This window comes from Arvicanthis niloticus, chromosome 1, assembly GCF_011762505.2.
Source record: "Arvicanthis niloticus isolate mArvNil1 chromosome 1, mArvNil1.pat.X, whole genome shotgun sequence".
In the NCBI taxonomy this organism is placed as follows: domain Eukaryota; kingdom Metazoa; phylum Chordata; class Mammalia; order Rodentia; family Muridae; genus Arvicanthis; species Arvicanthis niloticus.
In genome coordinates, this window is record NC_047658.1 from 66,988,497 (window position 1) to 67,011,463 (window position 22,967).

The 22,967-nt window shown below is 43.6% G+C and overlaps 2 protein-coding genes across 5 annotated transcripts in view; one reads left to right on the plus strand and one right to left on the minus strand.

Annotated features, from left to right (window-relative positions):
• The window catches only part of Ints4 (integrator complex subunit 4), a 60,835-nt gene extending 53,320 nt beyond the window's left edge, over window positions 1-7,515 (plus strand). The window contains exons 22-23 of the mRNA XM_034516540.2: window positions 3,838-3,958; window positions 7,127-7,515. Of these exons, the coding sequence (XP_034372431.1) occupies window positions 3,838-3,958; window positions 7,127-7,305 (300 nt within the window). The 3' untranslated portion in view covers window positions 7,306-7,515. The remainder of the gene's footprint in view (window positions 1-3,837; window positions 3,959-7,126) is intronic.
• A 4,684-nt stretch (window positions 7,516-12,199) lies between these two features.
• Window positions 12,200-22,967, minus strand: part of Aamdc (adipogenesis associated Mth938 domain containing) — a 31,079-nt gene continuing 20,311 nt past the window's right edge. For 3 of the 4 annotated variants that reach the window (XM_034486933.2, XM_034486916.2, XM_076938227.1), the window contains 2 exons: window positions 19,030-19,125; window positions 12,200-15,495 (listed from right to left, as the gene is read on the minus strand). In XM_034486933.2, coding sequence (XP_034342824.1) covers window positions 15,355-15,495; window positions 19,030-19,125 — 237 coding nt within the window. In that variant the 3' untranslated portion in view covers window positions 12,200-15,354. The remainder of the gene's footprint in view (window positions 15,496-19,029; window positions 19,126-22,967) is intronic. The other variant, XM_034486923.2, reaches the window with a different exon arrangement.

The following is a 22,967-nucleotide window of genomic DNA, read 5'->3' on the forward strand; positions in this document are numbered from 1 at the left end:
TGGTTAGTCAGGTGGCAAACAAAATTCATAGATGGAGAGAAATGACCATTAGGATGCATTGTTTCCAAAGCTAGATAGATAAGCTGCAGTCACAGGAGAGATGCAGTGAGGACTGCAGCTGAGCCCCGCAGTCCCAGCCGCATGTCTCTCTTTCCTTCCATCCATCCTTTCATTGTGTGCTCTCTTTAGTGTACATGCTAAGTGTTGGAGCTGGGGGAGGCAGTAGGAAGTTAAGGTCAGGGCTCAGCATACAGTTATGCAAACTGTGGAAGGCTCTGTAGAGGTGCCAGCCAGCATGTGGTACAGCCTGAAAGAATGTGTAAGAGCACAAAGGAATGGCAGAAGGAGGTACTTTGAGGCGGTAAGGATGAGGTAGTGTGAGCAGTGGTAGGAAAAGTAATCATGCCAGATGATGATCTGCAGCAGGCACAGCAGGCTTCCAAGAGGAGGGGGTAAGAGCAACTTAGTCACCTGATGTAATTGTCCCGGAAGCTTCTAGTCTCCCCACAATCTTCACCAGACCTAGAATGTTTTCATCCTCTCAGACTTACTGCTGAATAAACTCACCTTTTCTTGTTCTTTCTGAACTGTGGCTGGCAGGTTCAGCTCAGCTGTAATGGCTCAAAACTCTCCACACTGATTCCATTTCTCTCTTGGTGTCTGATTGAACTGCTCTGCTTGGCCTCAAACTCTAGCAATCTATTCTAATCTTCTGGCTCCTTCTCATTCTCTTGCTTGGCCTGTCTTCACCTGTGTTGAGCTTGTTCTCTCTTTGCAGCCTGTCTCTGTAAAACTCTTCTGGTAGCTCTGCCTCTTCTCTCTACCTGGCACTGCTCCCTCCTGTGTTGCCTGTTTCCTCTCTGCTCTCATAGAGCTGGGCAGATCCTATTCTGTCAAATCTTTCTCTGGTTCATCACTGTCTGCCACTCAATTATACATCAGTTTCAAACATAGGTGCTTCCTTCTACAAACTAAATTTACCTTCATTGTTTGGGATTCAGCTGTATACTCAGGGCATGTCTATATTCCAGCCAGAGGGATTAAAGGTGTGTGCTAAGGGCTTGGGCCACTAGTAACAAGTAATTTTAATAAATAACACCATCTCAGGGGTCACAGCGTGATCAGACACCCTGTAACAGGTGTGGATACATCACAGATCATACCTACGAGAACTTCTGAGTGAGTAGAAAGCTGTAACTGCAGTGCTTTTTTTGTGTGTTAAGTTTATCCACCCTAGCTGTACTTGTAGGTTGCTTAGAAACTGATGAACAGTCCTCATTCAGCCTATACCAGTTAAATCAGAATCCTGAGACTAAGCACAGAGTTGTCGGTATTCTTTTTTAGAAATCATAGGTAAACTTAATGTGCAGTGTGAGTCTAATGAAGACTTGTTTTGTTGTGTCTCTGAGAAAAGTTCTCTGGTCAATTAAGCATAAACAGTCACAGGTGGGTTCTCTACAGGTCGTCTGCTAAACTATCCTGAGAAGAATTCACTCTGAAACACCTCTGCTGCCTTCCAGGCAGACGCTTGTCTGCATGGGATATAATGGGGATGCTTTCTGCCCTGTCATGAGACATCTGTAGCAGTTTCAAAGTCCAGCTACCGTACTCAGAATTCCAGAACAGAGGTGCTAAACATGCCGCTGTCACTGCGCCTCAGACACTTCGTCTGTTAAGATTATGGATATCTTGGACTTGTTTGTTTGCTTGTTTGGGGTTTTTTGGCAGGGTTTTTTTTTTTTTTTTTTTAGGTTTTAAATTTTGTTTTAGTTTTTTGGTGGTTTAAGACAGAGGGTTTCTCTATAGCCCTGACTGCCCTGGAACTTTCTATGTAGACCAGCCTAGCCCAGCCTCAAACTCACAGAAATCTGCCTGCTTCTGCCTCCCAGGTGATGGGATTAAAGACATGTGCCACCATGCCCAACCATGTTGTCTATTTTTGAAGCAGCTTCACTGAGAAAGCTTAGGGTTCTGCTGCTCTGTCCCTCTCTTCCTTCCCACTGCCCCTCTCCTTATCTTCCCCAACCCTACCTTTTAATGCAGGTCTCCTAGACCAGGCAGGCCTCCACCTGGCTGTTTGAACTTTTGATCTTCCCACGTCCACTCCTGAGTGCTAGTACTGCAAGCATGGGCTGTTTGGTGGGTCTAGAACCTGTGTTTCCTATAGGCTAGGCAAGCATTCCACCAGCCTAGCTCTATCTGTGCCCCTTCCCTTTCAAAATCATTGTTTGCATTTTTTCAGGCATGAATACATTCCCCCTATTCAGCTCCTCCTGGACACCCACTTCATTACCCTCCCAACTTCTCCTCCTCCTCCTCCTCTTCTTTTAAAATAAGGTGTTAAAGAAAACAAAGTTCCAGAAGCTAGGGTACCTACAGCTTGCTGCTTCTGTGGGCCAGAATACCTAGAAGCAAAATAGGAGACAGAAGCAGCTTGTAATTACTTTTTTTTTTTTTTTTTTTTTTTTTTTTTTTTTTTTTTTTGCTATTGTAACCAGATACCTGGGAAAACAACTTGAGAAGGGAGGATTTGATTTAGTTCATAGTTCCCAAGGTCTCAGTCTCCAGTTGGCTGGTTTCATTACTGTACTCCTCAGGTGAGCTGTAAGGCTTGACAAGGAGTACATGGTAATACAAAGCTGCTCACCTCATAACATGTAGCAAGCCGAGAGGGACTGAAGACATGGCAGGCCTTGGTGACCGCCCCAAAGTGCATGAAATTATGAATCTATTTGATCTATTGATTAGATCAGAGACCTAATGATCCAATTATTTTCCATAAACCTCTACTTCTGAACATTACTTTAGGGACTAAACTTTTAACATATAAGGGTAGAGATGGCAAGGCTGGACAAATAGCTTAGTGAACAAGATCAAAATTCCTAGAACATAAAAATCTAGGTATGGCCAAGTGTGTGTGTGTGTGTGTGTGTGTGTGTATGTGTGTGTGTGTGTGAGGAGAGAGAGAGAGAGACAGACAGACAGACACAGAGGGAGAGGGAGAAATAGATTTGTTGTGGAGAGTTGAAAGATTTGAGCAAGTGGATAGACACATGACTCCCTGAATTTCAAAGGTGAAAGGATGATCTAATTTCTGTCTGTGTTTACACAGAGCTGGTCCAGTCTGCTCCTAGTATCAGCTTTGTTTCTGTAGTTTGCTTATTTCCTGTGTCCTGTAATAGGCTCTACACAGGTAACGGTTGGGAGGCCCTCACGTTGTAGTCCCATGGGTGAGATGTGAAGACCTGGCTGTTGGTTTGAACAGACCCTTCTCTGGGTACTCTGTAGAAATAGTCAGATAAATGTTTTCCTATCTGATTGACATCTGGTTACAAGACTAGTTACAGAAAAATGCTTTCTCACCGGCTCCTAGATGAGTGCTGAATACTGGGCCCTGAAATGCCAGAGTCAAGGAGGGAAGCTTTCCAGTGGGTGCTCATGAGGCTTTCTACAGTCAGACTATTTGCTGTCTGCTAATAGATACACTATTCCTATCATGTACTTAACCAGGGATTTAAGAAATATTAACTAGACACTGCTTCTGCTAGTGTTGTGCTATCCCCCACCCCACTCCCCTTTGTGTTCAGATTTTTGAGACAGGGTTTTTCTGTGTAGCCCTGGCTGTCCTGGCTCTCCATAAGCCAGGCTGGCCTCAAACTCAGAAATCGCCTGCCTCTGCCTTTCAAATACTGGCATTAAAGGTGTTTCCCCTTTAAGAAGCAGTTTTTATATAATGGCTACAGTCATCTTCCTGATACTGATTTTGGGGTCACAGTACATGTTTTCAGTTTTCTTAGCCCATCTATCTTCTGTTGCCCCATTTCTGTCATGATGTAGGTCTTGTATCCAGATGGCCAGGCTCAGATGATCCACCCCAAGCCAGCAGACTTCCGGAATCCTGGCCCAGGACGGCACCGTCTCCTCACTCAAGTGTACCTCTCCCACACTGCCTGGACCGGTGAGTCTGTGGGATGGGTAGGCAGGAAATATGTCCCCACTGAGCTCGGTACCTTCCCATTGTGATATGCTCTTTTGTTTTGTTTGTTTGTTTGTTTGTTTGTTTCGAATAAGGTGTCACTATGCAGCCTTAGCTGGCCGAGAACTCTGTATGTAGACCAGGCTGGCCTCTTCTGCCTGCTTCTGCCTCCCCAGTGCTGAGATTAAAGGTGTGTGCCACCATACCCAGATTGAACTTGATATATTATACTTGATAAGTAAGGAATTCATAAGCTCAGACCTTAGTATATTTGGACTAATTTGCTATCTGAACAAGGAAGGAACAAGATTTCCTTAGAAGACACTCAGGAGACTATAATAGTGTGGAGACTCATGGAAAGAGATTTATTGCACACCAGGAGACTTAATTTCTTGTTCTAACTATGCCTATGATACACCATTGTTCTTGGGGAAGTCTCTCTTGAGTCTTCCTCTTCACTTCCAAAATGAAGATAATAATTCTCAACCCATAAATTACTGAGGATTATTATGGAAATTAAAGTTTCATGTTTTTAACAAACATTATAAATCATTATCTCTTTGTATATGGACAGTCCAGAATATTTCACTAAAACATCAAATAATAAGTAACTGTCCTTCTTATCCCTATGAACTGTTTTGGGCTAATACAGGTGTTTATTTTTACAGACTTAGAACTGAACTTGGATAGCTAATGTCTGCATACTCACAGACAGACAGACAGACAGACAGACAGACAAATTATATATCATCTGTAAAAATACAATGGGAGAATACAGATGTGTAAGACTTTACATTTCATGCCTACAAAGCTGTTTGAAAAACTTGAATATGCAGATCCTAAGATGGGCCTCAGTTGGCTACAGCGGTGTTCCCTAAGTCACTGGGGATACTTAGGAATGTGACTTTTACTAGGAAAGGTAATAATGCCACCAATTTGGTTTAATAAGTAGGGAAATAACTTCTAGAATTTTATATTTTCTTTTATTTTGTGTTTTAATCTTTTTTTTTTTTTTTATTTCAAAACAAGGTTTATCTGGCTATCCTAGAACTCACTCTAGATTATGCTGGCCTTGAAATCACAGAGACCCACCTGCCTCTGCTTCCCGGGTGGTGGGATTTAAGGCATGGGCTACCACATCCATCTTAAGGGTGTTTTGTTTGTGAATTTTAATTCTGAAAAAAAAAAAAAAAAAAAAAAAAAAAGGTAAAAAGCTATTGAAGAAGACATTGCTATTAACCTCTGGCCTCTGAGTCCTACTTGCAGCTGTACGTGCCCCAGTGCACACAAAGTAAACATACCCATGACAGCTGCTTAGCACCGTCAGAGGTTTCCTTCATGTCCTGTCAGACATGTTAGATGCATAATGATAAAGTTTCTATAAAGAGGCAGTCAGGGTAGCCCCTTTTATGTTTTGTGATCTAGGACCTGGTATTTTAGGTACCCAGGATTTACTTCCTTGAGTGTCCTTTATTCTGAATCTTTGTAGTATCTTCTTGCACTGTTTGTGTGTGTGACTTTTGCTTTCTCTCCTCTCCCTTCTTCCTGTGGTACTGGCTTGGTTTGTCATTCGTTATCAGGCGCAGGTAAGGGAGGACAGAAAGACTTTGTGGGTCAGTACTATATGGTGTCCTCTGACTTGCCCAGGGTTTGTTTAGCTCCTTGAAAGTACTGTGACTGCCCCAGGCACTTGTGATCTGCTGTCTGGTGTGAACTAGGAGTGTGAGGAGAAAGCTGATGCAGGTCTTGTGCTGGCTCCACCCTGAGTGGGAGACTGGTGTTAAAGCAGCACTGTGTCACGGCTACGTCGTGGCTGTGTCAGGCCCTGAGTTGTGGGGATGTGTGCTGCATGGCTAGTAATGTGCGGCTCACTTGGTGCTCATGCTGGGCTCCGTGGTCCAGGTGCTCTGGCCTTAGCTGCCTGGAGGACAGCAATCTAGTCTTTGCTCTGACCCTGAGAGACCGACCAGAAATAGAGTTGGAGAGAGAGCCATTAGGAGTCCTGGAGCCTTTGTCCTATTTGATTTCAAACCATCCAGCTGATTCTTGTCCTTTGAACTTTTTAGCCAGAGGCTTTTCTTTTTAATTCTTAACCAAAGTCAGGAGCTCACCCAAGCTTGTTTGTTCTCTGCCTTGACTTGTTAGTCCTTCTGAAATCCTTTCCCTCTCCTCTGTGTGGAAGCCACATGGTTACCAGCAAAGATTGTGAAGAGAGATCAGTTTCTTATGGGTGGATTTGGGCAGCCACTTAGAACTATCTGAGCTCCTGGACTTTTGTCAAGGTCCTGAGAATCTTTTTTCATGGTGTGGCAGGAAAAGAATTCCTAGGGTTTTGTGCTTGGCACAGAGTGTGTATTCTTTCCCAGAGCGTTCCTGTACTCCTTCCTCGGTGCATTTAGACTCAATTAGAGCATGTCCTGTGCTCCATTGTAACTCAACTGCAACATCCAAGAACTCATAGGGAGTTTGTTTACTCTCATTAGATCAGCCACAGACAGACACGAAATCTCTGCAGTCTAAGTAATGAAAGAAGCAAAAAGATTCTGATATTTTAGGTCCATGAAACATGTTCCTTTCTATTGATGACAAATTTTTGCCAGAACTGTTTTCTAACTTGAAGCTTTCCTCTCCACTAAAAAAGTCAGTTCCAAGATGCGCACAGCCCAGAGTCTTAACATTGAACTCCCTATCTTATTGAGATAGGCCTACAGCCTCTCAAGTTCCTCTCAGGTGGTCTCACTAGCTGTGGCTCTGAGCTGCAGGAAACACACATAGCCAGGAGGCAGTAGCAGAGAAGCATTGCATCTGCAGACTCAGGATCAGCCTCACAGGGTTCAGGCTAGAAAAGTGTTTTGTATTTGAGGGTCAAGGGAAGGTTACAGACATAAGAAAAGTCCATCTTTTGTATTTTGAGACAGCATCTCACTATGCAGCTCTGGCTGTCTTGGAGCTCACTGTGTAGGCTAAGCTGGCCTCGAACTTAACAGAGATTTGCCTGCCTATGCCTCCCTAGTGCTGGGATTAAAGCTGTGTGTAACATCATCTGGCTGTGAGGCCAACCCTGATGGTACTTTATGTGCAGGTTAATTGGAAGCCCTAAAAGCTACCCAGTGATGGAGTGTTTCTTGGTTTTTGTTTTTGTTTCTCCAGAACCATGCCAGGTGGAAGTGAGGCTGTTGCTGGCCTACAACTCCGGTGCTCGAATTCCAAAATCTCCATGGCTGGAGGGCAGTGAGATGTCACCACAGGTGGAAACCAACATTGAGGGCACCATCCCCTTCAGTAAGCCTGTGAAAGTCTACATAATGCCCAAGCCTGCAAGACGCTGACCCACAGGCTGTCTTCACAGCCATGGCCTAAATTAGGCGCCAGTGAGCAGAAGCCTGGAGCATCACCTGGAAGTGGTGTGTATGTGTAGGCTTGAAGTACATGGAACCTTACAGTCTCATTTCATACCACACAAAGTCAATCATTTCTGCATCAAAAACAGAAATCTTTTGGTTTATTTTCTCCATTCCCATAATAAAGTTGAGAAAGCACCTATTTGTTCTAGTTTCTGCTCCTTAAAAATAACCCTTAGTGCCGGGCAGTGGTGGCGCACGCCTTTAATTCCCGCACCTGGGAGGCAGAGGCAGGCGGATTTCTGAGTTCGAGGCCAGCCTGGTCTACAGAGTGAGTTCCAGGACAGACAGGGCTATACAGTGAAACTCTGTCTCGAAAAAACAAAAACAAAAAAGAAAAACAACAACAAAAAACAAACAAACAAAATAACCCATAGCAGTAATAACACATGTTTAATTGTGAGATGTAAAACATTCGATCTGATTTTCCAGGCATTTCTAAAGTCCTGGTTATTCAAGCCATAGTCTTGTTTCTTGAAGTAACAAGTTTGCTTACCAGAGTCAACTCCAAAGCCATTTAGCAGCTGCATATTTATCACCAAAAGATTCTGAAAGACCCTGGCCACCTGTTGCCTTCCTGAGAGACCTCTTTTCTAACCAGGCAATGGATGGGCCAAGAAGTGACAGTAAGCCATTTTATTTTGAGATAAATGCTTGCTCTTGCCTGCCGTTATCCTCAAATCTCTGTCTTTAATAAAGGCATAAGAATCATATTTTGGAAAAGAAAGAAGTGTTATGGGAAGATGGCTCCCAATAGAACAAAGAAAGTCCTGTCTGGCAGCATCACCGCTGCACTGGAGCTGTATAAGAGGTCCAGGTGAGATGGAATAAGACCATGCTACAGAGATGTTAGCAGGGTAGCAGGCCTGTGCTGTGTACTCTACCTTGTCATTTAATGTCAACAGCATCTACATAAAGCTTAGAGATTATGTCACAGCTTGAAAACTGTACAGTTAATAGTCAAGCCTATATTCATTCAAATTTAAAAGGGTTTCAAAGGTCCAGGCTGTTGCTAGAAGGGAGGTATGTGGGTATTCTGGTTTAAGTGTGTCCCCTAAAGTTCACATGTGAGAACCACATCCATACAGCAACACGGTTGGGAGGTAGGTGTCACAAGGGTGGTGCAGTTGTGAGAGCCTTAGGTAATTTCATCATGATAGGAATGGGTTACTGAGCAAAAGCAACATATTTGGGGCCAGCCATGGTGGTGCATACCTGTAATCTTAGCACTTGGGAGGCAGAGGCTGGTGGATCTCTGTGGGTTCAAGGCCAGTCTGGTTTATGTAGTGAGTTCTAGGACAGCCAGAACCATATATTGGGAACCTATCTCAAAACAGTAACAACAAAAAACCAAAAACCAACAAAATGTTTTTGTGTGTGTGGTGGTAGTAGGTGGTAGTAGGGTGGTTAGGAAGAGCTGTGCATGAGGACCTGAGTTTGTATTTCTAGCACCCACCTAAAAGCTGGACTTGGTGGTATGTGTCTGTAACTATAGGATGGCATTAGAGGAAATGGGAAGATCTTGAAGCTCACTGGCCAGCCACCATCCACCATAGCCAAACTGATGAATCTAGATTCAATGAGAAGATTCTGCCTTAGCACCAAGGTGGGTGGGTATGGTGTAGTAAACCTTTAATCCCAGCACTTGGTTGGCATGCACAAGTAGGCTTATGCACTCAAGGACAGCATGGTATACATACTGAGTTCCAGGCCAATGAGGGCAACAAACAAAAAACCCACTATGGTGGGGACAGGAAGATGATTCAGTATATGAAAGTACCCCCAAGAGCCTGCAACCTCAGTTTGAGATGGCAGTCCTGGATAAGGTGGTCCATATAATCTGAATCCCAGCCTTCCTCCTGCAAGATAGGAAGCAGAGACAGAATCACCCAGAAGCTCAAGGGCAAGCTAACTTGCAATGTATGGCACAGGAGAAATGAGAGAATTTGCCTCAAAACAAAGTGAAAGAAGAGAGCCAACTCCTGAAGGTTTTCCTCTGATCTCTACACACACTGTGGCAAATGTGTAGGCACTTTCAAAGCATACACCCTCATATGCAATAATAAATAAATACACTTAAAATATACTTATTTTGTAGGGTTGTTTTACTTGTATGTGTGCCTGGTGCCCTCTGATCCCATGGGACTGGAGTTACAACAAGTTGTGAGTCTCCATGTGGGTTAAAGTAGAGAGTAATCGAGGACACCTGAAGTTACCTCTGGCCTCTACGTATGTGCACACACATGCACCTACATGCACACACAAAACAACCTTAGTGGAAGGGTATGTTGGCTCCTTGGCTTTTGCTGACCTTCTCTATCATGGGGTGACACAACATGAAAACAGATACCTTAGTAGATACCAGGACTTCCCAGCTTTCAGAAACATGAACCAAACAAATTTCATAACTTGCCTCTTCAGGTGTTCTGCTACAGTAGCAGATTAAAAGACTAAAAACAATGACAGAACCTTCAAATGTCTGGCTCAGGAATAAGTATCTATTGTGCTGGCTAGTTTTATGTTAACTTGGCACAGATATAGTCATCTGAGAGGAGGGACCTCAGTTGAGAAAATGCTTATATAACTGGCACATACTAGCAACTGGCATACCTAGGACTTTAAAGCCTTGCCTGGTATTCTAGCATCAACAGGCTGTAAGAGCAGTAGAGATGGGAGCGGAAGAGTCTAGGGAGTAGACTTTTCAATTGTTTATCTGTTTCATATCTCAAAAGATGCACCACCATTGGGCTTTCCTATCAGAACAGTACAATACACAGAAAAGATGCCTGCCGTAGAAAATGAAGGCTGAAGACAGCTCACCTGGAGCGGCTGGATTGTAATACAAACGAAAGCATTAAGACCCATGGCTAATAACTGACCTAAAAGTTACAGTAAGGTGTAACTTGAAACTCTAATGGAAGAATGTGCTGGATACTCCAGATATGGTACCCCCTTTAAAAATCCCTGCCAGGCCTGGAGAGGGGGCTCAGTGGTTAAGCGTGCTTGCTGTTCAGTCATTGAGCACAGGCGTTTCAATCCCAGTATGTCAGGTGGCTGGGAACACCTGCAGTTCTTAGCACTCAAGCCTCTTCCAGCCCCCACAGGCATGGGCAGACACTTGCAATGGCAGGTACATACACGTGAGATTAAAAAAAAAAAAAATCTTAAAATTTCCTTTCAGCCTCTCTCCATTACCGGTGGGAGACAGGCTTTGAGGGAATGTATGTTTCCTCAGAGCCCAGGCTTGGATCTTTCTCTACACTCCAGATATACTTTTTCTGTACAAGGTGGATATACATTATGGGGCAGATTTTGATTTAGGTAGTGGGATACCTTCTTCAAAGCTGTGTGAGAATTGGACAGGCTAGGAGATGTGGAATGTGCCATGTTGGTGGGGTGGAGTTTGGACAGAACTTGAACAAATCCTGACAAGCCTGTTATGGAGGAATTTGATTATCTGAGGAGGTAGGCTCAAATTTTGAAATTCCTTGTGCTCAGAAATGTCTGGTTCTGTAAAATATGAGAGTTTTTATTTTTCTCTGTCTGGCTCCACACTTTTTTCACCAATAAAAAGTGCTGGTGATGGTGTGTCTCTAGCCCAGCTCCTAGCATGTCCCAGGCAAGGAGAGAGCATGACGTGCTCATCAAAGCAGACCTGAGTCCAAACTTCTGCAAAGACGTTTGGACTGAAGAACGGGCATGTCGCAAGCACATGGCTGATTCTTGTCTTAGGAACTACTCAGGCTAGAATACATTGAGGGCGGTGCTTCCTGAATCAAAGAACTTAGGAGATTAATATACAGGGCTAGGTATAACTTCACAGAATAGCTTCTCTCCAGGTCCTGTGTCTGTCATTGGCCATATAAACCAGATTGGAAGTGAGTACTTTTTATTAGCAGCTTTTATATGAAACTTAATGGCAATACTTCTCAGTCAAAGTTTTTACTCTTCCCCACCTTATGTATCTTTTTAGTAATGTAGGGCCAGTGCAGGTTGCAGTGCAATTACAACCATGCCTGCTTGAGTACCCACTGGAGCTATCCACATTTAGAGTGTAGGGGAGCCAGGGTGCAGAGATTACACTACGAAGGATTCCTCGTAGCTGCACAGGATTGGCTTCATAAGCCTAGGGTACAGAGTTAGAAAGATCTTGTCAGTCATCTGACAAGGACACTAAGGACCTCCCAGATTTACAGTTAGTCTGAGTCCATGCGGAGCTCACTTTCAGCAACTTCCAGGGTACCAGATGTACTGCTGAACAGACAAAACCACAATGCTGGTACTAAACCTGACCTGGCCACTAACTTTCCAAGTAAAGCTAAAACAGTATCTCTACATTTACTCTAGTTGTCTTTTCTGAGGAAGCCACATCGTGAGTTGTTCTCTCAGTGCAAGGGGGCAGGACCCAGGCGTCCTGAAGCCAGAGCACAATTACCTGGGCATGTGTAGATACTGAAGGTATTGACCACTCAGGCTCCTCTGCCTTTACAGTCCCTAGCGGGTGCTTTTATAGGCCCCCACTTTGATTCATTTGTAACTTATGATTTTATGTATGAAAATGTTTGTAAGAATTAAAAAAAAAAAAAGATGCCTTACTGGGCCACCCATGTAGCACAGAGCAGAAAAATAAAACCAGCCTTTAAGGCTGTTGCTCTGGGCAGTGGTGGCGCATGCCTTTAATCCAAGCTCTTGGGAGGCAGAGGCCAGCCTGGTCTACAGAGTGAGTTATTCCAGGATAGCCAGGGCTACACAGAGAAACCCTGTCTTGAAAAACAAAACAAAACAAAACAAAACAAAAAAAACACACAAAACAAACAAAGGCTGTTACTGTAATGTCAGCCCAGGCAGAGTGATTTTATTTAGTTAGAGATGTGAAGACAACATCTAGTAAATGTCTAGTCAGGCAGCTGCCAAGTAAATCTGGTGAACCAATAGGCATTTAAGTCTGTTTCCCCCATTTATTTATTGTGTGTATGAGTGTTTTGCCTACACATATATGTGCTAACTGTGTATGTACAACCACAGAGGCCAGAAGAGGGTGTCAGATTCCCTGGGACTGGATTTATAGACTACTGAGACACCATGCATGTGCTAGAACTCAAATCTGGGTCCCCTGGAAGAGGCCAGTGCTCTTAACTGCTAAGCCATTTCCTAAGGCTCAGCTGAAGTGTCATCTCCTTGGTGTGGTCCCTCCTAGTTTCCTCCCCATACTGATTGAGTCAAATTCATCTTTACACTATCACCAGATCTTATAACTGTTTTGGTGTTGTCTTTCTTCCACATAACATTCTGGGGAGGTGGTTTGACACAGGATCTTATTGTGTAACACTGGGTGACCTGTAACCTGCTCTGTAGACCAGGCTGGCTGAGAATTTGTGGTGATTCTCCTGCCTTACCTCCTTGGTGCTGAATTACAATTGTGCATTGTCCTGCCTGCCTTTTCCATATATCTTCAAGATTAAGAACTGTACGTTGTACCTCTCCAGGCTCCTAGGATCCAGCCACAACTGGTCCTAAGAAATTTAGTAGATAGATTTTCAGTAAGTGAGCATGGGAGATAATTGCTGAATAAATGAGATCGTTCCTTTGGGTTCCCACATTCTATAAATCTGTAAACTAATAAAAGGCTATGTAATAGCCATAAAATGGAGCTTGTTGGTTTATGTCGGCTCCACTAATGGGATGAGGATGACAATGGTGCTTTTGGTTTATTGAGTCCTTACCACATGCCAGTCGACGGGCTAGGAGTTACTGCAGATTGTCTCGTGTTATACCTGACAGACAGAACAGTGGAGCTCTGGGAGATTAAGTAAAGCCCCTCCTAATGACCAGCAGAGAACTGTTTGAGACAAGGCTGTTTGACACGAAGCCTGCACTCACTCCTGCTCCCAAGTAACAGACTCCCCATGCTGTTATTTTGAAACAGACTCTTTCTATGTAGTCCAGATGGCCTGGAAGTCACCATGTAACCCAACTTGGCCTCAAGTTCAAACCTTCTGCCTCTGTCTCTGGAATGCTGGGATCAGAGCTATGTGCCACTATGCTCTGCATTTATGGTTCTTTTAAAGGGAAGCAATAAGGGGGAAAGGAGGGGGAAGAGATGGCTCAGATGTTAAGGGCACTAACTACTCTTCCAGAGGACCTGAGTTCAAGTCCAGTACTCAGGTGGCAGCTCACAGCATCTGTAGCTCCAGTTCCACAGGGTCCAACACCCTCTTCTGTCCTCTCATACACATGCGAGACAAGCACACATGCAGACAAAACATACATACATACATACATACATACATACATACACAATTTTAAAAAATAATACAAACAAGGATGATTATAGTTTAAAGTCCTCTCAATATTGGCTGAGGTTTCACAGAGGCCACCTGTTATACGAAATAATAGTGAACTATCCGAGCCTATGGGAACTTTTAAACAATACTGTGCTGGCTAGTTTTTTGTTTTGTTTTGTTCGTTTTTGAGACAGGGTTTCTCTGTATAGCCCAGGCTGTCCTGTAACTCACTCTGTAGACCAGGCTGGCCTCAAACTCAGAAATCCACCTGCCTCTGCCTCCCAAGTGCTGGGATTAAACGTGTGCGCCACCACTGCCCAGTGCTGCTGGCTAGTTTTTATGTCAGCCTGACATAAAATTCCCTCTTCTGAGAAGATTTTTTTTTTTTTTTTTTTGAGACAGGGTTTCCCTGGCTGTCTTTGAACTCGCTCTGTAGACCAGGCTGGCCTCAAACTCATAGAGATCCGCCTGCCTCTGCCTCCCAAGTTCTGGGATTAAAGGCATACACACCACTATGTCCAGAAGGAAGAAGGAATTTTAATGGAAAAAATCTCTCCATAGTATTGGTCTATAAGCAAGTCTGTAGGACATTCTCTTGATTGATGACTGATGTAGCAGGGCCAGCTCTCTTTGGGTGGTGCCATCTCTGGGCAAATGGTCCTGGATGATATAAGAAGCAGGCTGAGCAAACCATGGTGAGCAAACTAGTCAGCAGCTCTCCTCCATGGCCTCTACATCAGTTCCTGCTTCCAGGCTCCTGCCTTGGATTCCTGCCCTGACTTCCTGCCCTGGATAATGGATTATAAGCTGTAAACTGAAATAAACTCTTTCCTCAAGTTGCTTTTGGTCATGGTGTTTCATCACAGCAACAGAAACCCTAAATCAGTCCAGCCCCAACATTTTATATTTAGGGGTCTGAGACCTGTTGGTCTCAAGGCCCACAGTCAGTTACAGGGACAGTCAGCCTAGCTGCGGGCATCTTTCCACTGTTAGTGTTCCTTCACTTCACTTATTGCTTGTCCATGCCATCTGCACAAGTCCCTCCATGACCACACATATGAAGCCTCCTTCACCCATTCTTTTCCTACCCTTCTTTGTCATAATTGATTTTAAATACAGCCAGTATTTATGTACTAGCATCATGAAAACAAGTCATTTTGCTATTTCTCTGGAGCATACAACAGTGTCTAGCATATAAAGTGTTTTACAAAATAGTTGACTTGGGCAAGGTAGTGCACACCTTTGACCTCAGCTCTCAGGAAACAGAGGCAGGCAGATCTCTATAAGTTTAAGGCCAGCCTGGTCTACATAGCAAGTTCCAGGGAGATCTGATTTCAAACCCCCCATCTTATGCCACCAAAAATGGTTGGATTAATGGACAACGGTTCTAAAGCATCAACTGTGGCGAGATCTTAATGCTCTCAACTTTCTCTTTGGCCTCCAAGTTTCAACCTTTATTTTCCTATGAAGTTTCTCATACTTTGAACCTAACACACAGTACAATACTAAGCATCAACAAGTCTCTCTTTGCCGATTTAAGCAACCTGGAGGGCAAGAACTTTGCCTTAGCCTCCCAACACTCTGTCCCAAGAATATGAACTTATGTCCAAAGTGCACAGTGGAGGCTGATGTGCAGAATGGTAAGAAGTCAAGGCATTGCTGTTGAGTGGTTTATTCTCCTCTGTAGGCTCCATCAGCAGGTGGAATGGAAGACACCTCCTACCCTTACCCCTTGGGCAACCAAAGCATTATACTCCTTCACTGCCTGCTCTGTCTGGAGGACCCGCACATCAATGCCTTGCTTCTCGAGGTACTCCACAGTCGATGGAGGCACCTGGAAAGAAGAAAAAGAGATGAATGAGAAGGGCAAAGGAGCCCCAGAACTCTTTTTCCCAGTACAAGGCGACTGCACGTTACAGAATTAGACAGAACACCTGTCACTTCTCAATCATCCAGTGTGTCACCATTCCAAAATTAGTCAGGAGCCCCAGTGAGTTTCAGTAGAGCCTCTAAGGAGATGGGGTTGCATTGCAGTGGCTCAGAGTGTATGAGAATGCAGAAGGCCTGTGTTCACTCCCCAGTACCAGTGTGGGGAAAAAAAGACCACTGTTATGTTCCCGACTGTCTCACTACACCCTCGCTCTATCGCCAGTGGAAAGGCAGGGAAGAGAGGATTTGTGGGCCAGTCCTGGGCTGAAGCCCCTCCAGCACTGTAGTTCTGAGTAAGGAATCAAACTTGGGACTTATTCCTGTGATTATAAATCAGATACATGGGGCTGTTAGGAGAATGGCATTAAAGTATAGAGAATGTCTAACATGGTGCATATCACATGCTCTGTAAAATTTTAGTTTGATCAGTTCAAACTTAAGTCTAAAGTTGAACTTTCCCATGTGCCAAACCAGAAGGCCTTCCACCAGCTTTTAAAAGTGTTGAACCCTCTGGTTTGCAGAGTTTGTGTGTGGATGTGCTCTGCACTCACGTGTCTTTCTTTGCAGAGCAGCCTTTCTGGACCAATCATAAGCAGCCTCTCCCAAGGCACCAACGTTTTGTTTACAGTATTTATTATCTGAAGTTATCTAGTTTGCTTTTTTTTTCATTTTTAAATAATTTTTTAAGATTGTATTATTTTATATGTATGGTGCTTTCTGTGAGCATGGAATGTAACGGGTGCACAGACATACATATAGGCCAGCTGTTCTCTGGGGATCTGAGGTCAGCCTGGTGTACACAGTGAATGAGTTATAGGAGAGCCAAAGCTACAAATGTGAATTTGTCTCAAAACAAACAAACAAACAAACAAACAAACAAACAAAAGGATATCATACCTATAGCTAAATTTATGACTATTTTAAGTATTTTCTATAGTTTAGACATTGTTCTAAGCATTGAGGACTAAGATAAATAAAGTAAATGAGGTTTTGTTACCACCATCAATTATAAAACAGGCTTGAGAGTTGGCTCAGCAATTAAGAACATTTGTTGGATCCAGGTTTGAATTCCAGTACCCACATGTGAGCTCCCAACTATAACAACTCCAGACACTGGAATCTGCCTCTTTTGCCTCCACAGGACACCAGGCAATGCATAATGCAAAGATGTTCGTGCAGGAGAGACAACATAAACACAAAAAGTAAAAAAAAAAAAAAAAAAAAAAAAAAAAAAAAAAAAAAAAAAAAAAAAAATCAGTAAATCTTTTTAAAAGTCACAGATATTTTAAATTTTTATTTTATGTGTATGGGGTTGTTGGCAGCATGTATGCCTATGCACCACGTTTGTGCCTAGTGCCTGTAGAGACCAGAAGAGGGTATCAGATCCTTAGAGCTGTAGTTATAGATGGTTGTGATCCACCCTGTGGGTCCTCTCAAGGGCTCTTAGCTGCTGAGCCATCTCTGCGGGGCTCTGGCATTCTGGGGAACTGAACACAGGCCACTGTGCTTGTGAGGCAAGAGCTTTACCAACGGAGTTCTCTCTCTGCAGCGGAGATAGTGCCCAACTATTAGTGGATGATACTGCTTTTGATTTATCCTGAATATTTTTTAGCTCAATCTCTTTGAGCTGAGTGAAATATTTTAAAATATGCCCTATCTTGTTTTAGTTTGAAAGGTTTGTTACCAAAATGGAGGAAAAGAAACTTAAATTAAAAATTTTAGATTTATTTATTTAATTTTGTGTGTTTGCTTTCATGTATGTCTGTGCAACACCTTGTGCTCAGTGGTCATGGAGGCCAGAAGAGGATGGGTGTTAGAGCCCATAGACCTGGAGTTAGAGACAGTTGTTAGCTGACACATCAGTGCTGGGAACTGACTCTGGGTTCTCCAGAAGAACAGCAAGTACTCCTAACTGCTGAGCCATCTCATCAGGCCCTAGTTTAAAACTTTACATATAAATAAAGAGTGCCTTCATCAGTAGGGTGTAGGATTGCAGGGCACTTACATAAAGGATATAATTATGTAGGTCTCTGTATACTTGTGTGGAAAGCTGTCAATAACAATTTAAGAGGAAATATAGAAAAAAATATATGTTATGATCCTATTTACATGTCTCTTAGTTAGAGTTTTACTGCTGTGAACAGACACCATGACCAAGGCAACTCTTATAAGGACAACATTTAATTGAGGCTTGCCTACAGGTTCAGAGGTTCAGCCCATCATCTTCAAGGCAGGAGCATGGCAGCATGCAGGCAGGCATGGTACAGAAGGAGCTGAGAGTTCTACATGTTCATCTGGAGAGTGGTTCCCAGGTGGTTAGGAGGAGAATCTCAAAAGCCCACTCCCACAGTGAGACACTTCCTCCAACAAAACCACACCTACTCCAACAAGGCCACACCTCCTAATAGTGCCACTCTCTGGGCCAACCATATTCAAACTACCAAGACGTCAGTGTGAACATATATGGAGATATGTGCAAAGGACTGGAGCAGTATGGATTCTATGTGGAGACTGCAGGGAAGAGCTCTTTCACCTTTTTCTTCTAGTTATTCATTGACTCTTGAATGTTTTACAGTAAGTATATACTATTTTACAAATGAAATATACACTTATTTTTGAATGCAGCAAAAAAAAAATATCGTGAAAGAAAACAAAAGGAATACTATAAGATATACTAACAAACTGTAAAGTAGTGAGTTGAGCACAGCAGCTGGTGCTTCTCCTTCCAGCACATGAAAGGGAAAGGCAGGAGGATTACTGAAATTTCCAGGCCAGTCGGGGATACAAAAGAAGACCCTGTCAAAACTAATCTGATAAACTGGAGACAGAGCTTAGCTGGTGGGGTGCTTGCTGAGCATGTGTGAACCCCTGAGTTAATCCCCAGCATGGCATGGACTGTGTGTGACAGTGCATACTTGTTCTTAGAATTAAGGATGTAGGGGCAAGAGGCCCTAAAGTTCAAAGACCAACCATAGTTATGTACCTTAATGGCTTTTTCACCCTAAAATGACCCCCATGTTTAAGTGTGGTTCTGTAAGAGTACCTCCCCAGCTGGCGCGGCTGCTGTTTATGTGCACTCTGTGATGTTCGCACAGTGATAACATTACAAAACAACGCACTGCCCAGAGTGATCTCCATTGTTGACCCACATGACTGACTGACCTGATAACCACAGAAGGTGAGAAATTCCGGAACGGAAGTATTTGTGAGAAACAGCTGACAGAACACAATCAGGGTTGGGCACAGAGGTGTGGAAAGCCCAGCACTGACAAAGTGGAGTAGTGTACACAGTTTTAATCATCCTAGGTCATGTATTGCTCAGTAAAATAAGAAGCCATGATATTTAGAGCTGAATTCTAATGAAGGAAATACAGACCAAAGCTAAGGTCTGAGAGATAAAGTGCCTGTCCTCAGGAATGTTGTAGCCATCAGAACCTACCTTCAAGGCCTCACTCATTCCTCTGCCAATCACAAGAGTCTGTACACCCTTCTCAGCAACTTCCTTTACATCTGCTGGCTGCACTCCCGGAGAATGCTAGATATGGAGGAAAGAGCAGAAAGGTCCCAATCTTTCTTCATAGCCCAATTCCTTAAAAAAATTTTAAGTGTATGCCTAGAATTAAAAAAAAATTAAGTGCTTTGTCTTCATGTATGCGAGTGCGGCATGCGTGTGCCTGGTGTCACATATGCATGTACAGCATGCCTGTGCCTAGTGGCCACCAAGGCCAGCAGAGGGCATCTGATCCATTGGAGCTGGAGTTACAGGCAGTTGTGAGCCACCATGCGGATGATGGAAACTAAACCCCAGATCTTCTGTAAGAGCAGCAGATGCTTGAACACTGAGCCCCCTCAATGGCCCCCACAGACATCCTTGTGGGGCTCACTCTGAACTGTTAACTGAGGCTTACTTACTGCCAAGCATAGTCTCATATTTTGGGCATGGAAACAAGAAGATACAGAGCTGCATTCAAGGAGTTCCAAGTGTAATGAGAAACACAAGACTGCTTTCTCTTCTCTAGTCGCTGCCCCTCTGTTTGGGGCAGAACTCATGTAGCTCAGACTGGCATTGAGCCTGTCTTTGAACTCCTGGTCCTCCTGTCCCTAGCTGTGGCATTATGCTACAATGGCCAACAGGCGATTTCATCGGGATGAGCAGCAAGCAGTATTAGCAAGTAAGAGATGCCCGGGGCTACGTGTGTGTCCTCCTTGTGAAGAGGACCTGCTTCAATCCCACACTGGCTTCCTGTAACTCCAGCTCCGGGCGGTCTGATCCCTTCTTATAACATGTGCATTCACGTGGACACACTTACACACGGACACACACATAATTAAAAGAAAAGTGTTCGGTATGACTCAGACAGAGTGACAGGTGTGGTCAGAGAAGACAGCAACTGGATTTAGGAAACAATTAAGAATCCTGTGGCTGGGGATGTAGAGAAACATAAGGAAATCCTGTCTCAAAAACAAAAACAAAACAAAACAAAAAAACAATAAAAGACAAGATAAGAAAGGAAAAAGGGCAAGGTAAGCACGAAAGCCTCCACTGTCACACTACAGATAAGGACCTGATGCTTTGAGACAGCCACAACTGTCAAGTGGGAGAGCTGGAATCTGAGTTCAGACACACGGTATTTCTGCTCTCATGAACTCTTTAAAGTTCTGCTATAATGACCTCGATGAAGAGTCCAGCTGGGCTCTGATACCAAGGAACAACCTCCTTGAAGTTTGAAAGAATGAAACATAAAACCGGGTGGTTTAATCCCAGCACTTGGGAGGCAGAGGCACACGGATCTCTGAGTTTGAGGTCAGCCTGGTCTACAACGTGAGCTCCAGGACAGCCAGGGCTACACAGAGAAACCCTGTCTCAAAAACCCAACCAAGAAACCATAATGACTAAACATAGTTGTGCTAAGCCCAGTAACTGGCCTAGGTAAGTCCCACTTTCATAGGAAAATCCCTTTCCATGCCTCTCCTCTCCCTCCACTGGAAAGCCCAAGGCCTAGAGTGAGGAGGCAGAACAAAACTGCATTAAAATTAAAGAAAATAAACCCAGGTTTATTATGCCTCCTAAGTGTTTATCTTAAAATCTTGAAATGAAACTCATGTTTACCCAAAAACATTTTTTTTTCTTTTCAAAACAGGGTCTCACTATTGTAGCTCTGGCTGTCCTAGATCTCACTCTGTAGACCAGGCTGGCCTGGAACTCACTGAGATCCTCCTGCCTCTGCCTCCCAAGTGCTGGGATTAAAAGTGTGTGCCACCATACCTGGCATCACACAATACTTCCATGTGGGTGTTCTCAGTACTTGTATTCATGGTTGCCCACAGTTGAAAACAACATAACTGATGATCAACAACCACGAGTAAACTGATTTGTTACAAGTTTCTGGGGGACTGTTACTCATCAATAAAGGAACAATTTAATGATACGCATTCAACACTCTTGGATAGCTAAACTTTATAAGGCCTGTACGTTAGATAATGAATGGGATTTGCTAGGTTCCCGACTTTAATCATTGCCTTGTAACTATAGAAAAGAACATCAGGCCCGAAAGTACATCTTTATCTTGGGACAGAATACAGGGCTGAGAGACTCGGAAGAGGATCTCCAGTTTCTCTGTTCTCTACAAAGAGCAGAAGAAATTAAGAGGGTTAGATTGTTTTATTAAAAAACTATCTAAGTTTATGGTCTGGAGAGATATCTCAGTGGTTAAGAGCCCCGTTGCACCTGGGCATAGTATGTACACACATTTAATCCCACAACTCGGGAGGCAGAGGTAATTGGATCTTTGTGAGTTTGACACTAGCCTGGTCTACAGAGTGAGTTCCATGACAGCCACAGTGAGACCCTGTCTCAAAACAAACAAACAAACAAACAAACATGAGTACTTGTATCAGGAGGACCTGGTTTTGGGTTCCAGCACCTACATGTTGGCTCACAACTGTCTGTAACCCCTAACCCCAGGAGATCCTAGGCTCTCTTCTGGTCTCTGTGAACACTGTAAGCAAGTGGTGCACAGACATACATACAGGCAAAACACCTGTGCACACAAATAAAATAAAATTTAAATTTAAAAGTATTTGTGATTTAAAATGTTTATGAATTTTTGTATGTAGATGCATTGTCTACATGAATATTTGTGTACCATGTGCTTGCCTAGTGTCTGTGGAGCCACCTTGTGGGTACTGGGCCACAAAACCAGGTCCTCTGGAAGAGAAACAACTGCTCTTAACCTCTGAGACATCTCTTCAGCCCCAGCTTGTAATGTTTTAAAATTACTTTTAGGATTTTAAAGGCAAAATTGAACAGGGACATCTCTACATGATTGCTTTATAAATGTTAAATGATTTTATTTTTTATTTTATGTGTATTGGTGTTTTGGCTGCATATGTCTATGTGAGGGAGTCAGATCCCCTGGCACGGATTTAAGCCAGGTGTGAGAGCTGCCATGTGGGTGCTGGGAACTGAACCTGGGTCCTGTGGAAGAGCAGCCAGTGCTCTTAACCACTAAGCCATCTCTCCAGCCCCATGATTACAGCTATTTATTAAAGACTACAAAAGAATTGGATCAGATGTTCTTTTTAGTCCCATACTCTGTGATCAATTAATCCTAGATCCATCCTGAACTTAATAAATACGGTTTAAATAAGTTACATTTTTTCCTGGCGCTATGACCACAGTGAGTGTTTAAGAGAATTGCAGATCAGGGCCGGAAAGCTTCACTTTTCTTAAATGCATTCTGAATACGTGCATTGATTTGAAAACTGGCTGCTTACTTCACTTAGCAAACTGTTCTGAATAGAGCCACAATCCCCAAACTCTTAGGGTTCACGTTGTTTCACTGTTGTAACTGTCAGGAAACAAGACCATACAGAGTGCTAGACGTGCAGTGCAGAGCTCTAAGAGTGCAAGACTGTAATCTTCTGGAGATGCAGACTAGAGCCAGCTGTGGCTGATCAGAGCTGTGCACTCAGAGTTGCTGGATCTGTGGAACACATGTGATGAACTCAGCTGCTGCTGCTGCTATCCTTCAGGCCTATGGTATCCTGTGCTGAGCAATACAACATAACAGCAGGAGCCCGTGGATCCAGGCACCGGCAGTAATTATTCTCAGCTTTGTGTGGAGCCCGGCTAGAGCATCGCACTGTTATCACGCATCTTCAAACTGCCCTCAGCTCCTCTATGCTTCCAATTCCTCAAGACAACTACCAAGTCCCTCATGGAGCATGAGTCCGTTCTTTATTAAGAGGCTTTTATGACACAGCCCAGGGTTGTAAAGCTCACTGTTTTTCTTGGGGAAAGCTATTAATTGTAGAACAGTGTCTTGTCTACTACCCATTATAGCAACCAAACAAGAGGATTTCATCCTTCGTGGC